Here is a 17,162-nt window from a genome sequence, read left to right as displayed (position 1 = left end):
AATGCATTTGGAAACAATGTTCTCAGACCTACAGAATTTGGTAGGAAACCTGGAAGTTCTTCCATAAAAGAGAATTATGACTTCTTTGATTGTTGTTGAAAGACGCTCTCTTAAAGACAAGTTCTCCTTGGAGACACACATGGATCCCACAGCTGCCTAGAGGATTCATATCCAAATAAATAAGCATGCAATTTAGCTGTCCTTCTCTTGAATCTGTTAACTAAATGTCAGGTTTTTACCAGCCAGCAGTTAGGTTGAGTATCTAATATATTTTCTTGCCACACTTAAGTCAACATATTATCATTGAGTTATCATGGTAAAATTTATGATTCAATTCCAAAACAATTACCGATTAACTCATCACTCAAAACCTAAAAAAACCTGTAACCATCATACTTAAGTGAGAGAAGGGGAAAACCCTCATGTGTCAGACAAGAAAGCCTCTTGATCTGATGGGAGCTGAAGGTCGTATCTACCGTGTGTGACCAAAAATGTCATTTTCCCCAGATCTGCAATAACATCCCAGCTTTGAGCTCTGACCTAAACATCATATGGCATTAATGATCTTCATGAGATATTAATTATCTTGGTAAAGAGATTATTCTGGTCTCATCAAGATTTTGGATATGCTAGAGTACTATTAATGTACAGGATGAACTCAATTAACAAAACTTATTAATTTCCAAAATGTTACTTATTCACATTCATTATCCACAGTCCTCAGATGGGTGATCCCTGAAGTCAGATAAAATCTTGTCATTTTAAGAACGTCTTAGGTACACCATGGGCTCCTCAAAGCACACTTGAAGGAATCTCACCGGAGTAGCAACAGTAGATGATAACTCAGTTACCGAAGCTGCTTCACTCGAAGCGTTCAAAAGATTGGACGAGGAAAAGTTGGCTCAAGCTGGTAAATACCACCATAACCAAGAGCAGAAGGGCAAACCGGCCAGCCCCGCAGCCCCGCGACGGCTGCTCAGGGCGTCTGGAGGGCCATGCGAGCAACGGCGAACATTTGCACAGCTGGACTAAATTTAGTGGCGCTAAATTTAGCTCCACTAAATTCTCCCTTGCTCAGGCAAGGCCAGGATGAGGCGTCACGGTTTCAGTCGTATTGGAGCAACTACAGTTTTTCCTTCTCCTGCTCCGCGTTCCCCAGCTATGTCCTGCCACAGCCCAGACACGAGCTGTGCAACAGGACAAGACTCTGGTCTGCCAAGACAGTAACAGAGCCCTTCGCTCCCAACTCCCCTGCCTGGCCCAGGTCCCCAGGACCCCACAAACAGCAGAGCCAGGAACAGGCTCTGGGAGGCCGGACTCCGAGCCTCCTTGACGGGACTAAGATGCCTACTGTATATTTAGCACACACAGCGTACGCAGTGGCACTAAATGATTGTGCCGACTGGAGGGTCTTATAAGGAGAAAGAAGACGATGTTGAGTAACTTTTAAGAAATGAAGAAATCAATGAAGAAAACAGGTAAATATTGACTGCCAAGAACTCGGCAAGTCAGAAAAAAGCAAGTTTCATAGAACTAAATAAGCAGAGAAAGCCAAATGCAGCATTTGAAAAAGCACTGCATTACTGCTGACTCTCCTTACCCCCGGCAGAGCCCAGCGGAGGGGGAGCAGAGCTGAGCAGCCAGCTTCGGCACGTCTTAACGCAGGTCAGTCGAGCTAAAGGGGAGAAACAATTGCACTGTACCTTCATGCAGCCAGCTCCCTCCAAACGAGCCACTTGGTTTTTTTCCACTGCAGATGGCTTTGGCACCTCTCGCTTTTGTCTCCGTCTGGGTGCGCTGCCAGTTCTCTCTCTCTGAACCTTCCCTCTTCAGCGCGACTCCATCTGCAGCCGTGTCAAATCCTGCCGTCCTGTTCTCCGAGCCACGAGGCCGCTGCTGCAGCTGGGCGGAGGAGGACCTGCGGCACGCCGCACCTCGCAGCGCCTTGCTGGGCACTCCGGACCGCAATCAGCTTCTGGAAAAGCTGCTGCACGCCGTTGTTGGTGAGGGACCCCAAAGAGCATGCTGGGCCAGCCTGGCCAACCGAGCACCAACATCCCGAACGAGGACAAACAGACACCAGCCAGCTGGCGATGGAAGCAGCTTCCCAGGCACTGCCCACACCGCCCCCCCCCACCGCAAGGAGAAGGCAGTTAGGAACAGTGTAAGGCTGGCACTGCCCGACAGCAACGCTTCGCTTCTCAATTTGAGACAGCAAACGTGGCCGTTCCTGACAGATCTCCCTAGAGACCAGATCCACCGTCGCCTCGAAGCGCAGGGACGAGGCACCGTTACCAACCCGCAGCACCTTCGCAATCCGCTGTGCAGAAATGTCTCGGTTGCCCTTGTCTCCATCACTCTGGCAGTAACTTCTCACTTGACATTCCTCAGTCAGGGCTCCTTTCCCAGGACATCAGCTGAGCTTCTCACCCTGCGGTGCTCCCACAGACAGCAGTGCCACGGCTCTTGGCCATCAGCTTCAGTTCTCCTGTCAGCCCCGTGCAGAGCTTTCCCGGTTCCAGGCCCCAGGAACCATCCCACCTTCCACCGCTCTGCGCTGAGCTTCCATGAAAGACAGCAGCAGTCTTTGCCAGGCCTGGCCCGTGCTGTCAGCTAAACCAGCGCTGAGGGACTCGGCATCACAGGCCACGGACGGGACCCTCAGGACGCAGTAATAACTGAAGGCAACAGTCCGGCACTGAGGAAGAGGAGATGCTTGTGTGGTTTTGTCACTCGGCTTTCACCGTCGCCTGACATGGAGAACCGTGTGATAAAGCTGTCTGTGCCAGCGCAGGCGGGGGGCCGAGGGGCCAGCAGCAGCCGCCCAGCCCGTCCCAGCACAGGGCGCTCCTCCGCCCGGGCGCCAGGCACGGCCCAGGCTCATCCCTCCAGCCCTGCGCTGCCCAAAGGCAACGCTAACCCGTCGCCTCTGCCAGCTGTACCTCAGCGCACGGCCGATTTTGGTCACTGCCCGCTACCCGCCAGGGATCCCGGGAGATCTGCAAACGCGTTTCAGTGCTGACCTCAGCCCGAATTTGAAAGAGGCTCTCTGGAGATAGAAGACCAACGCATTAACACAATATGCCGTTTAGCTCTCACCTCAGCCCTTCCCGCTGGAGCTTGCTGATGAGTAACCGTCAGTTACAAATCAATGTCCCTTTTGTCTTCTGGCATTCTTCCTTTCCTCTGCAGGATTTGCAGAACAGCAATTAATATGTTCTTTTTTTCTGTACGACTCTTCTTTATCCAACTCACTTAAAAACAAAATTTTTTTCCTCCTTACAAGTGCATGACTTGTGTAATTTCCCTCTCAGTCAACTTTCTACAAGTACTGTTCATATCCCTCCCTCTGCTCTTGTGCGCTGAACAGAATTGGTAAACAACTCTTATATTATGGATGTCACATCTATTTTCCATCTAGCTTCATTTTATCTTTCTTGAGTGGAATGTAATAGAGGCCATATAATTTACAAAACTGTTCTCCTCCTGACCTGCCGCACTTGCTCAGTTCTACGGAGAATGAACAGCACTGGAAAATTTATACCTCAGCCCACTTCACAGTCTATGTTTGGGGCTATTTTTTGAAAGACTGTTTTTGTGTTACCTTGCTTATATTTTAAGAAATGGATCTTTTAACTCTTTTCTTTCCAAGTGTGCTAATTTCAGTAAAGAAAAACATCGTCATCTCTCCAGCCTGACTCCTCTCGGACGCTGCCAAGGCTGTCTTCACCTAGCACTTCCCGTCCCCCCCCTACGGTACGATCCAACCATGGATATACGGTCTATCTGCTCTTCCATGTCCAAGTACAAAGAGGTTACCTTCTCTTCACAGAAACGCAAGTATCCACCACCTTACCACTGTAAGAAAACCATTTCCAAGTTCTATATCCAGCCACTGCCATAAGCAATAATGCTTTGCCATCCATGATGCAGGACAAATGATTCCCAAGACATACTACGTTGAATTATCCAACTACAGACTGGTTTGTACGTGTCCTACCACCTCCTGCTAGTACAGACCTAACCACATGCCATAACAGATGGTAAAAAAAATTGAAATACTCACAGATTTTTCTATTTACCCAAACAAGCGAAGCTTCAGTTTTCTAGACAAAGTCCTCAACACTCCCACTGACAACAGCAGGCTAGCTTTGTGACCGCGTATAGTGTCTTTGTGAACACTGAGTAGGGATTAGCACTTTCCAATACCTGTACGAACATAAACTACAAATTTATGCTCTGCCAAGACACAGCCTTCAGTAGTTCAGCACCTGTGCCAGCAGCAAGCTCTGCTGCGACAACGCTTACAAGGCAAAGAGCTCATTGCTCTGATTTTGTGGATGGGATCCTCCTTGGAAAGATGGGAGTGATTTTCTGCCTATGAAATGGTCTCTGTGCAGCAATTCAGAGCAGAAACATTTTATAACGGCGAGAGCCCAAGATGCAAGCCCACACCTGGCTCCCCAGTCAGCCCCGTCACGGGGCAGGAACGGCCCCCGGCACGGGGAGAAAGGCTCCTTACCTCAAAGCAGTAGTCTTGTCCCAGGATGCTACTGTGGACCGGCTTGATGACCACTTCTTCCTCCATACTGAGATCCAGAGCCTCAACAGCACTACTGGGACTGAGCAAAGACTCGTGGGAGCGCGATTCTTTCAGCCTCGGCATTAGATGGGATCTAGAGGAAAAACGTAACGGTATCAGTGGATGCTTTCCTTCCCAGAGAAATTATTAGTCCATCTGTTAGCAACAACCGCAGAATATTATTGGGAACTTTTTGCCATGAGATAACCGAGGACCCAGGAGAGCAGGGACTGCCACATTGTCCCATCTATAATTCGGTGAGCAGGTTCTGCTACAGGCTGTACGCTCAGTAAAAACATTTTTTCCAAATTCCGATGCAGTCAGGACTACGTTATCGGAGGTTTGCAGACTGCGGGTGTCTGCACAGCTGCGTAGGTCTTTAACTGGCCATCACAGCTGCTGCGTGGGGCTTTCCAGGTGCGCTGCTCTACGAGCGCATGGCCCCAGCACCGCCGACTGTGCTCGCCCGTACCGCAGCCGGGGCTGCAGCACCCGCTGCTGAGCTCCGGTGGCGCTGAGCTCCGACTGCCAGCACAGGACTGGGTTTGCACGCGCGTGGGAGATCCCATTAGCATCCTACTTCATTTCACGCTGTTTCACGGCACCCAGTCCCTACTGACAGAAGGAAGTTACCTGCAAATGGGGAGGACTTAATGACAGAACCTGCTAGAACCCCTGCCCTGGCAGCGCCAGCCGCTCCCCGGGCACGCTCGCAGAGCGTGCCCGGGGAGCGGCTGGCGCTGCCAGGGCAGCCGCCAGCCCTGCGCATAAGTACCCTTCTCCCCACCAAAACACACGCACCCGTATTACGGATGAAGCCAGTGTGCGGATCCGCACTCCGGAATGAGTAACCCGAGGGCTTGTGTGCTCTCTCCAATTGTTACCCACATCCCCGGGATGGGGACAGTGTGGAAAATAAGGCCATGATAGCCCTATTGATTGATCTAAATGCTCTGGAGTCCCACTGGCAGCATTTAGCAGCAGGGAGCCCAGAGACGGCAAGCAGCACACCATTTTCAAGACAGCCAATACAATCAATGGTGCTGTAACTCTTAAAGCAAAACCGGGGAGCTCAAAGGGGAAAAAAAAAAAGACAGACAGACAGCTAGGTACTCCCAGGGAAAACAGAGCAAAACCATAAAGTGGCAAGGGAAAAAATAACTTGAGAGCAAAGGGAGCATTGCCTTCTCTATAGCCTGCACCATGTAAAATGTTCCGACGCCAGCCAGCTCACAAAAGCTCTGATCCCGGTAACTCTGACCTTTAAAACCTCTGGCAAGCACTTTGGGGTCTTCCAAAGAGACCACGCGTCCCTCTGTCTACAAAGAGAGTACGATGCCTTCTTCAAAGGCACGGAAGGACAGAAACAAGGGGAGTGTGAGATATTCTCAGCACGGTCTTTTATGAGCGAAACAACAATGCTCCCAGTATATTCTCAGATTGCCTGGTCTGTGTGTGTTGAGTTTGTCGTTCTCTAGAATAAAAGCTGACCAAAACAGAGAGAAATACCAATAGTGCATGCAAAATTCATAGCTTCCAGTGAACCACACGCCAAGCTGAATCTAGAAAACAGCCAAAGGAGAATCTAAGATAAACAGCAGCGGAAGATAAACAGGTGCTTCTCTAGATTTGCCATTAAGATTCACTCCATCGATGAACCCCCAGGTGATAAAGGATCAGCCTGCAGCTGGGTTCTCCAGCTGAGCATGCTAAACGGACAGCTCTGAACGCTGCAGGCCACCCGCCTCCCCAGCAGCACCGCAGGATAACCGGCCTGGGGACACGCTGCCCGGGGGCTCAGTGACAGCACGGTCCCCAGACACTTCCCTGCATCCCCTGAGGCTGACAGCCAGGACCTGCTGTGGTGGTACCCGTTAAGGCGTCCGCAGAGAAGCAGACGACGACACCAGGATCTTTTTCTTAGGGGACAACCACCAGCCCTCCAATGTTAAAAGCCGTGGGTTAGCACAGCGCTGTGCTGGATCAGAAGCGGTGGCTTTGAAGCAAAAGGCTCTCTATCCCATTAGCGATTCTCTAAACTGCCCACTCACCCCCTATCTCTATGGTGAATAAATTGATCTTTAGGAACTGAGCACAGTCATTTCCCAGTGCTTTCTGGCAATTTTACACTATTTTCACAGAAAAGGGTCCCTATCCTTTTCCCCTGAATGACACCGTAAATTAACTCTAATACAGGCAGGCAGATCAAGTTACCTCTGGATGCTGAGTGCAGAACCAATATCCAGCACCAAGAGCCAACAATACAGACTGCTCACAGAGCCCCGATGAGCCCAGAATGAAGGCATTTATGCTAAATCTTATTTCCATATTTTACAGATGGAATTAAAAAAGGTAAGTAACCAAGCTGAGGCTTGCATTCTTGTTAGGACAAATATAAATACTGATAATCTAAACCCACAACTCAGGAATTACATACTGTAACGCACACATCTACATCAGTGAGCTGGACTGTCTCATGCTGGCCTAAGAATTTTTGTTAAAATTAAAACAAGTCTATTTTTCATTTAAAACTACTGCAGCTGCAAGGCCAGGGGTGGGAGTGCAGATGTGCAAGACGAAGAATTACCAAGGGGGAGTTTCTCAGGACATATTATGTTCTCACCAGATTCAGCAAATGCATATTTATATCCCTCCATACTCTGCCATATGCCTCTGGGAATCCTAGAATTAACGGGACTTTTCTTAGGCAGGAGGTTATTTGTCAGGTTCTTGCCTCGGCAGGACCCGCTCGCATGATGTCTTTAACTCCTGAACGGCCGATCAGATCCAACCCAGGTCAGTAACAGACGCTGCGCTGCACGGAGGGAGCGCTGCAGGTCTCAAACCAGCCCTAAAAGGCCCAGCATCTGCCTGCGTATCAAGAGCTAAGTGGGGAGATGTCATTAATTAGAGACTCTCGTTTGAAATCTCAGCGGAAGGGATGAGAGATCTCTCTGCCAGAGGCAGCCCTGGCAGAGCAGGATGAGTGCTGCCCGCAGAGCCGCCCAGGGCGACTGGCCCCCTCCCCTCCCCAGCACCCCCCGATGCTACGGCTCTTAACCCGTGGCAGCCCGGCACGGTCCGGGGGCCTGCAAACACCCCGGAGTGCAAGAAGGGCTGTACCCCACCGGTCTTCAAAGGACACACGGTCCTTTCATTTTAATACCCTGTTCTAGAGGAGAGCGCGTTTCTCGTGTCCTTTGGTAAGTAACATGACATTTGCAGCAGGAGTCCATTTACTGGAAGATGTTTGCACGTCCCTGTCGCAGCTCCCACAGACTTCCCTTTGTATTAACAGTAAGACAAAGGTCCTGCTAAGGTCATGAGCTGCTTCCCCGACTCAGAGGGTGAGGGCCCTCTTCTTACCGAAAGGACCACTCAGTGTCCCCCCGGTCTGGGCAGGGAGAACACAAGCCCGCCGAGCACGTGTTACAGCGAAGCCCTCGGAGCGATCATGTCCCTGTCTTGCACTGCGTCAGGCCATAAAAGACCTGGAAGGCTTCATCCAGAGACGATTCTCTGGGCAAGGGCTGGCAAGCGCTAAAAAAATCCCCCAACAAATCCGCTTGCTGATGAAGACGTGCAGTAATATTAAGCACACAATGTGACGGCTGGACTCGGCCTGAAATGGGGCATCGGGCACCGGCGTGGCTGTGCCGGTGTGCCGCGGCTGCTGGGGAGACTCGTCTCGGTTCCCTCCAGCTCTGCCCTGAGATTCACAACCTGCAGCCAGGATTTCCTCCCGGGGAGGCAGGCTCGTTTCTATCAGGGGACCCCAACAACCTGGTGTCCCCAAAGGAGCGTAAGGATGCATCGCTGCCCCTGGGGCGGAAGCAGCCGCGTAAGCAGGAGATGGACACTCCTCAGCTCTGCCGGCTTCCCCCCAGCATGGGCAGAGCGCAGCATCCCCGGGGACCGAGAGACCAGAGTCCCGGTAAACTCCTGCTCTTCCTTGGCCGTCCAACATCCCAACAGGCAAACTCACCTGGAACATCATTTGCTTACCGTGTACATACACTTCCAAGATGACAGAGGTACTTTGTTCAAATTCATCTCTCTACCACCACTTTTCAAAACGCTGCCTGTGGGGCCATCCAATCTCTTGCTGTAATAACTCGCTGAGTATTCCAGGTCCCATCCCGGCTTACGTGAGCTGACCAAATTCAGTTCCCACACCTTTGCTTTAATACGGTGGGAATGGCCAGCTGCCCAGAGACATCTCACAGCAGGAAACCCTCTTTCCAAACAGCACATTCAGCTCCTTTTGCCACGGGCCTTATTTTAATCCCTTTCTACTTGCCTAAAGTTCAGTTGAAATGAAGCGGGGGGGTGCAAATCTCATAAAAGACCACATTAGTTCTAAAGAGAAATAACATTACTGCTACCGGCACTGACCTGGAGAGTCCTATGGAGAGGCAGCCAGTCTCCGGTTATTAAAGAAAGAGGTTTACTGCCCAAGAGCAATGAGAGAGGATTGTTGTTCTAAATAATAAAAGTCATAAAACATTACCATGTGAAGGGATGCGATCCCCCTCTGCTTGCTTCCTCCACAGGCAGCCGGAATTAGGGACGTCAAGTATTAGCAGGCTGTGACAGCACACCTAACCTAACCAGGACCTTGCGGACTGCAGCCAAGACTTCGTGGACACGGAGAAACAAGCAGGGAGGGACAGCCCATTCCCTCCTCCTCAAACTTCACGGCTGGGTTTTGCGTGATGGAGGCGGCAACCGTCCGCCTGCAGCAGCGGCACCACGCACGCAGCGGCTCCGCAGAGCGACTGGAGGGCCTGCCCGGGAGTCCAGGCTCGATGTTCTTTCAAGAGCAAAGATACTGTGCCGAGGCTACAAGGAAGGAAAAAATGTGGGGCCTGTCTACACAGAAGTATTCTGGAATAGGTCTTGTGTGTTAAACTCATGCACTCTTATTCCAGAATTGCTTTCTTGTGAAGACAAGTGCTGAAAGGGGCGACCCCATCGGTTTTCATTTCAGAACCTCACCTGCCTGAAACCACCCGGCTGCTGCTCCTGTGCTTTTCTGACGAAAATTTTCCCGGTATTTTTGAGAGACAGAATCAAACAGGGAACCTGGCTGGGTAGCTGCAGAGGGATGGAGCAGACACAAAATCCAACACTGAAACATGGGGAAAAAACCGAAGAGCCTTTCTTAAATCTCCTACTGTTCCACTGTGAGAGCACAAGCAGACTGGGGAATTTTGAAGGAAGTCCAGGCACTAAGCTGAAGATGTCCATTAATCCCAGCTGCAGAGTTGGCCTTCGCAACGCGACTGCCTCCCCACTGTCAGAGGGATCCGATCTCCTAAATTACAGGTTTGGCTCTGTGACACGTCTCCCAGTCAGGAAACATTCCCTGCATACAGCTTTTCAAGGGCTGACCGTTCTTTTCTCCAACCAGCCGGGAAGAGGGTCTGTAGGGCAGCCCTCACCCTCCTACCAGCACCCATCCGCTGCAGGGGGTCCTACGCGCACACACGCAGCAGAACAGACCGTGAGATCCACGTGCAGCGTAGACAGAATTTAAATCTGTCTCCAGCCTGGGGATTAGGTTTTGTTATGACTGAGAACAAAGTGGACAACTCCACCGAACTGATTTGCAGCATCAGATGGGAGAAGGATTTTAGCAGTCGCAGATGGGAGTAAATCACACGGCACCCTCTGCCAGCTTCAGCCGGGGCAGCAGAACGGGGCGCCGGGGAGCTCTGCGGTGCGCAGGCTGTCCCACCCGAGGCTCGGAGCCTCGCTGCGGCTGGTTATGAACTGGGACTACGCTCTCAGAGCCCAGACTGGTCCGATGGCTGCAATTCTTCCCGCAGCAGATGCAAACCAGGCTCTCCTACACAGCAGCTCTCCCCCAAGCCCTCGCCTCGCCTCGTCAGCATTGCCTGTGTGACCCTCCCCTGCCTGGCGCTGACTTCCCGCTAACCTCCTGGCCACTGCTGGGAGTTCTCATCCATTCCTCCCCAATGTCTCATCCTGCTTCAATTTAACAAATAAATATGAAAGTGATGTTGTGGGAATAACCCAGAGCAGCAGCACAAGAGAACGTGCACGCTTCCGGAAGATGAATGTTTTTTTTCCCCATAGGACAGGACGTGTGGATGAAGTCTCAGCACGCAGCGTATCCTTCTCCGCGTTCTGCTAACCTGAACTTTCTCCCACGGTTTTCTGAACGCCAGCCGCTGCTCTCTGCGCTGGCAGTGCCGCGGCAGGCCGACACGGAGGCGGACGCTCTGCAGCCTTTGGGGCTCTCTGGGCGGCAGGGTGCCGGGAAGCATCACTCAGCGCGCTGGTGATGGGAAGCTGGTGTCACATGTTACCCTCACTAACGCAACACCTTCGCTGAGCAACACAAAGGACATGTAATTAAACTTATTAATGCCTGCCCTTGTTTTCAGACTGTTCTCAGTTTTAACCGGCAGCAGAATTAATTACATTCAAAAGGACTTTGTCAGCTCATACCAGATTCCAAATGTTGTTTTTGCCAGAGCAAACCTGACGGATGATTTTAACCCGTGACATTCACCTGAGCGTGGATATTTGGTTGTTTAACAACCTGCCACTGCAAAGTTTGTCAGTGGCGACCTGCAGGTCCAGCACAGTGTAACCAGCAAGGACGCCGACCGGATTTGTTAACGTGCAAGATGAGAGAAACTGCAAAAGCAAGCAAAACGCCTCAAGAGCAAGAAACAAAAGGTGATCAGAAGTATTACCTGAGCTTCAATAATAAAAGATGTTGCAAAGAAGCTCAGGAAGCAACTTCTCCCTCTTTCCCAAGAGCGGAACGGCACCACCACCTTGCTTTAACAGAAATTGACACTTCATGTGAAAAAATTTACCTCTTCTGACCACATCAGTCTAAACCAGCACACACTAATAGTGCTGTATCTGTGCGCACCGGATGCAAACAGCAGGCAGAGACCCGCCGCTCTTCCCAGTTGAAACCATGGCCCAGCCCTGAGAACCAGCCGCTCCCACAGCCCCAGCCTGCAGCGAGCAGGGGTTGCAGGGCCCCGAGAACACCCGGGGAAGCTCCAAGGAGGCCCCAGCAAAAGCAGGACGCGGGGCTGCTGTGGGCGCTGAGCGCAGCCCCGGCCCGCGGGCACCGCTCAACACGGGCTGCGCCCCAGCTCTACCGGAGACCCCCACGTTCCCACGGCGGCAGGAGGGCGGGGATGAAGGCTTTGATTTTTACCACCGAAATTCTGCTGAAGTCTAGAGGCAGAATCCGGACACAGAAGAAAAAGCAAGGCAGGACCCCTCCTCCCGGCTTAAGCACAGGGAACCCGAAGCCGCCAGCCCCATCTCCCCAGCACGGCCCTGGCTGCTGAGCCCGGCCACGGGCGGCCGCCCGCGGCGGCGACGATGTGTTAGGCAATAACGCTGAAAACAAATCCTTAGCACCCCGACTCAGGGCCGGAGCGCTGCTAAAAATAAGCAATCCGCGCCGCGGAGCGGGCTGGGGCGGGCGGCAGCCTGCAGTCCCCCGGCGGAGGGTGGCCAACAGCCGCAGCGGCCTCCGGCGCGCCCCGGCCCCGCTCCGCCCCGGGCCCCCCCGCGGCCCCGTCCCCATCCCGCCGGGGGCGCGGGGCGCCGCCGGCAGCCGCCGCCGTGACAAGCGGCGCCGCGGCCCCGCCCGCGCCCGGCCCCGCCGGGGGCAGCGCCGCTTCGCCGCCGGGCGATGCCCGGGTCCGGCCCCCGATGGCGGCGGCCGCCGCCCGCAGCCCCGGCGCGGAGTTTGCTTCGGACGCGCGGGAAGCCCGGCCGTGCGCGGGGCTGCGCGGGGCGCGGACCTCCGCCGGCCCCGCACCCCCGGGCACCCCCCGCACCCCCTTCCCCCGCGCTCACCCGCAGGCCCCGGCTCCCGCCGCGCCGCCGCCGCGCCGCCGCGCCGCTCCCGCTCGGCCATGCCGCGCTGCCGCCGGCCGCGGGCGGGCCGCCCCCGGCCCCCGCCGCCCCGGGCCGGCCCCGCCGCCGCCGCCCCGCCCCGCCCCGCTCCGCTCCGCTCGGGCGGCCGCGCCGCTGCCGGGGCCGCCGGATTGGCTGCGCTGTAGCTGGGCAGAGCGCCCCGGGCCCGCCGCCCCCGCTCCGCGCTCCCCGCTCGCAGCCCCGGGAGCGGCCGCCGAGCAGCCGCGCGAAGCCCGGGCCCGGCTCCGCGGGGCGCCCTTCCCCGAGCGCCGGCGGGGAGCCGCCCTGCCCCGCCGCGCTCCCCGCGCCCGGCGGGGCTGCTGCCGCCCGCCGCCCCTCCGCGCAGCGCGCTGGGCGCCGGCAGCCCTCCGCGGGGCCCCGCGGTGGCCGAGCCGCTCACCCCTCGCCAAAGGCAGCCTGCGCCGCGTCCGTCCGCCGCTCTCATTGCGTTGCGATGAACCTGCGGGCAGGCTATCGCGCAGGAGCCCTTCTTTCCGCAAGAACCGCAGCAGGGCACTTCTGCCCGGACCGCTTCCCTCCTGCTCGGCCCGGGGCCGTCTGCAGGTCGGCAGCACCGGGAGGGGAGAAGGAAGGCAGCAGCCTGCCCGCAGCCAGGCCGCCCGCGCGGGTGCCCTTGCCCTCGGATGCGCGTTCCTTTCCCATTTTGGAAAGCCCAGTGACTGACCTTTGCAACAGCGCAAGCCACAGTAAGGAGTAGCGTCTGCAGCAGCAGCCAGCCGCACCTGCGTGAGCCATGGTCCGCACCCCGGCACCCCTCACGCACAGGGCGATCCCGCATGAGAACCGAACGCCGGCCGGCACCCGGCGAGGCTCAGGTGAGCGCTGTGCTCACGGGCCGGCTCCCCGCGCTCCCAGCGCGGCTCGGGGTTGTCGAAGTGCAGACTCACAAAACACGGTGCCCAGAGCAGCAGGTAAGTGCGAGAGGAGGACGCGAGACAGCGGGGAACAGAGGGGAAGGCTACACAGCATGGTCCAACTGTCCTGATTGCCTCCATCCTCAGCCAGCCCACGCCGACACGTTCCCAGAGCCAGACTGCTGCTGTCATCGTGGCGTATTCAAATGCCTCCATTACTCATCAAGAACAAAGTAGGACTATCTAGTAAATGAAAAACCACCACATGGCACCGTCCCCTGCCTGTTATTTATGGCTGCTTCCTTTTCCACTTTTCAAAGGCTACCGTCCGTGTCTGCAGTAAATCATAAATCCTCCAGCTCATGCAAGGCTGCTCCGGATCAGGGGAGAAAGCGGGCACCTGGGCTGCGACTGGTGCTCAGCACTGGGGGGGGAAACGAGAACAAAGGTAAATATCCCTGATTAAAAGGAATACTCAGGGATTCCCCCCACCAGAGGGGAAGGAAGCAGGTCTTGGAGCGGGAGACTGGCAGGTCCCGCCTGAGGCAGCAGGCACGAGTCTCGCCTCCTCCAGTGACTTGCAAGCCGGATTCCCAGATGGACCGTCCCTTCAGCCAGCACCGCCGTGCACGGCGCTGACAAACGAGTCAAAATTCGTGGGTTCTCTGCCCAGCTCCGACAGTTACTCCCTGCACGTCCTCGCTTCCATGCCTCTCTTCCTCCTCAGCCAGATCGCTGGGCAGGACCCTCTCTCACCTCCAAGGGATCGAGAAAACATGAAGGACTGGCAGCATTATTGCTGGGCTTGAAAAATAAGGAGCGCTGTCTGTCACCTAAGGCCAGAGGGGTCCTTTTCTTCCTTCCAGGGTAAACCTGTCCCCACCGCGCCCTGGGGACGACGGCAGCAGCTCAGCAGCCATGCTGGGACGAGCAGCTTGTGCAGCAGAACGCCCCGGTCAGTGCTTTTCCCACCTTGCCTCCTTAGCGGAGCACATGCAGACCCCTTCCCCTTGCAGTCTGCAAACACTGCTCTGGATTTAGCACATTTTGCCTCGGTTTTGCCTCCCCCCATTTCACCCGCCAGCGGTTTGAAGTTTTCTCACCCTTTGCTGGCAGATGCCATGCAGAGAGACAAGCTCGCTGTCCTCGATCTGCTTTTCAGGGCTTCTGTAAAGTAGGGCACCAGCATCAATCCAGCGTCAGGTTTTTGATACATTGCTGGAGTAGCCAAAAATAATAACTGGCAGCTTCAGTCAATCTTTTCGTTCTCAAATCTGCAGCAGCAGCAGCACAGGGGTCCTTTGTGTGGCAGAGCAAAAATAGGGTGCACGCCAGATTGAAATCCCGATCAGCAATCCGCAGCCATTCCCACCTCTGAGCCAGGCTCACCAGCAGCTCCCCGGGAAGTGCACTTGGGTCCTCAACGGGGAGCCCTTGCCTGGTGGGGTCCCCTTTCCCACAGCCATCAGGGCTTTGCTCTCCGTACTTCCTTCAGCACCTTATCTCCCTCGTTGCGGCGAAACGCTAAGGTCCAGTTACAGTTTTACCAACCCTTTTATCTTTCTGGCAAGGCATGAAAATGCAGAACCTGAACTTTGGAACGAGCCCTCGCACTTGCAGTGGGTGGAGAGCGGAGCAGACCAAAGGCAGCGGGAGAAGAGAGAATCCAGGTTCTCTCTGCAGCCCAGCACTGGAATATTTTCTGTTGCACATTCAGACACATTATTAGGACAATCTGGAAGGAAGTACCGAACCCAACAAGCACGTGCTTTAGGCCTGCGTTCCAGCAGGAAGCCAGATATGCTGGGAACTGTGGCAGCTCCAGCTGACGTAAGGACCCAGCACAGCTCCTCTGCTGCTACCAGATGACAGGGAAGAAGACCAGCAAGACCCAGCAGAAGAGCTCTGTTTGCTGGGAACTGCCCAGCTGAATTTCCCCTGTCCCAAAGCTGAAATCCCAGATGGTCAGTCTGTGCAGGACTGGCACACGATCCAGGCGTCGGGAGATCAAGTAACGTATGAACTCGGAGCCCCCACGTGCTCTGTGGTACTGTCCTGCTGCACATCCATTCCTCACACTCTCACCTCCGCGAGTGACACGTGTGTTTCCCAAAAGTAACCCGCTGCCATGGCCCTGCCCAGCGGGCTGCCCCGTCAGTCACCCTGTACTTCGGTTGGTGCCTAAAACACGCAAACTTCTTGGGGCTACAGGTCTCTAATGCACAAATCATTCGTTCCCCCTCCATGGCCTCTGGACTGAATATCTTTGTGCAGCTCAGGAGGTACAGAAGCTGAAACCTTGCGGACCTGGGCCTCGGGGACTGCTCTTTCCCCTTCCCCAGTGAAGAAACCGCACTCCATTGCCTCAATGTTTAAATACTGCTGCAGTGAGCATTGCTACCACCAAAAGGAAGTCTGTATGACAAAGTCTCAGCTAATTTTATTCCCAGCCATGGTTTATCCCAGCTTCCTTAAACCAAGCTTGTACCTCGCTCCTCATCTGCACGAGGTGGTGTTTCCCTGCAGACTGCTGTTCTCCCCACAGGCGGCTCTGTCGGAGGGTGATACGCAGGTGCACACACAGCCAGAGCTATTATTACCGTTGCCAGCGCCGGCACCCTCCCCGGGGCACTGTACGTGACCTCTACCCCTTCTTCACATTTGCACCTCCTGTAACTCACAGCATCCCAGCATTTGTGAAAGGAAAGCCACTGTGCTTCGTCAGAGGGCAGGTAAAATAGTACCTTCAGGGGGTTATCAGAGTAAGTTTTCCATTCACAGTCAGGCTCAGTGATTATTATTTGTGTTATCTGTAGTCCTCTTTTCTTGGGTCACTTTTTCTCCTTTGGTCCCAGCCAGGCCTGGCGTATTCTGTTTCCTCGGCTGGACAGGGGAGGATGGTCAGACACGGCTCTGCCAGCCACCTTTCCAAACTCCGGCAGTGTTTCCCTTTTTGAGCTATTAAACCCAGGTATCTCTCACCGTTCACTGACTGCGAAGCCAGTGCTGTAGGACCACGCTGTCCATCACTGGGAAAAAACGGATTCCCCAATAACCTTGAAGAGTTAGAAGCAGACGGGACTGTGATTACCTAGATTTATTCCAAATTTACGGTTAAAATCAAAATACCTGTCGATGTCCTACAAAGCACTTATTTTAGAAAGTTGGAACAATCCCGTATTTCAGCATAATTGACATTAAAAGACCTGTAAGTGCACAACTGGCTGGCTCTTCCTGGGCTGCTGCTCAAGCGTTGGGGTGGGCATAGTCATTATTGTGGGGCTCATCTGCAAAACTCTTCCCAGGGAGGTACAACAACCTGCGGCACCATCAAGAACATACAGCTTTCACTGCAGATGCCATTAAATCGACTCTCAGGACTCCCAGTGTTCCTCCATCGAACGGCGTGGTCACCCAGCAGCCTCCGAGCGCTCAGAACTACAGCGGAAGAGCCCGTAACCTTGACGGCATTTGTGTGGGTGTGTTTCGACCTTCAGTTCAGCTTCAGCAAAAAGGTAATCTGAAACTGAGGGGCGCAAACAGCACCCAGGCCTTGCCGACGGCAGGAACACCGGCCAGATTAAACGAAGAGATTATTAGAAGATTGCTTCACCTGCTTTATTAAAACGTGCTCGATGTTCACAAAAGCCGAGCTGCGGCAATGTAGCCGAATTGACATCTAGGACTTCTGAAAAATCAGGCACCGTATCAAATAGTATTTACACTGAAGGAATATTTAACCTCTGACTAATGCTGCCTTTTACTCCGTATTTCATAGCGGC

At 54.3% G+C, this 17,162-nt stretch overlaps 1 protein-coding gene across 1 annotated transcript in view; it reads right to left on the bottom strand.

Annotated features, from left to right (window-relative positions):
* Positions 1-17,162, bottom strand: part of DAB2IP (DAB2 interacting protein) — a 141,246-nt gene that overhangs the window by 38,696 nt on the left and 85,388 nt on the right. The window contains exon 3 of the mRNA XM_059828636.1: positions 4,523-4,676. Coding sequence (XP_059684619.1) covers positions 4,523-4,676 — 154 coding nt within the window. The remainder of the gene's footprint in view (positions 1-4,522; positions 4,677-17,162) is intronic.

This window comes from Gavia stellata, chromosome 24 (genome assembly GCF_030936135.1).
Source record: "Gavia stellata isolate bGavSte3 chromosome 24, bGavSte3.hap2, whole genome shotgun sequence".
Lineage (NCBI taxonomy): Eukaryota > Metazoa > Chordata > Aves > Gaviiformes > Gaviidae > Gavia > Gavia stellata.
Note: the sequence above shows the minus strand (reverse complement) of the source record. Positions and strands in the feature narration are given on the sequence as shown.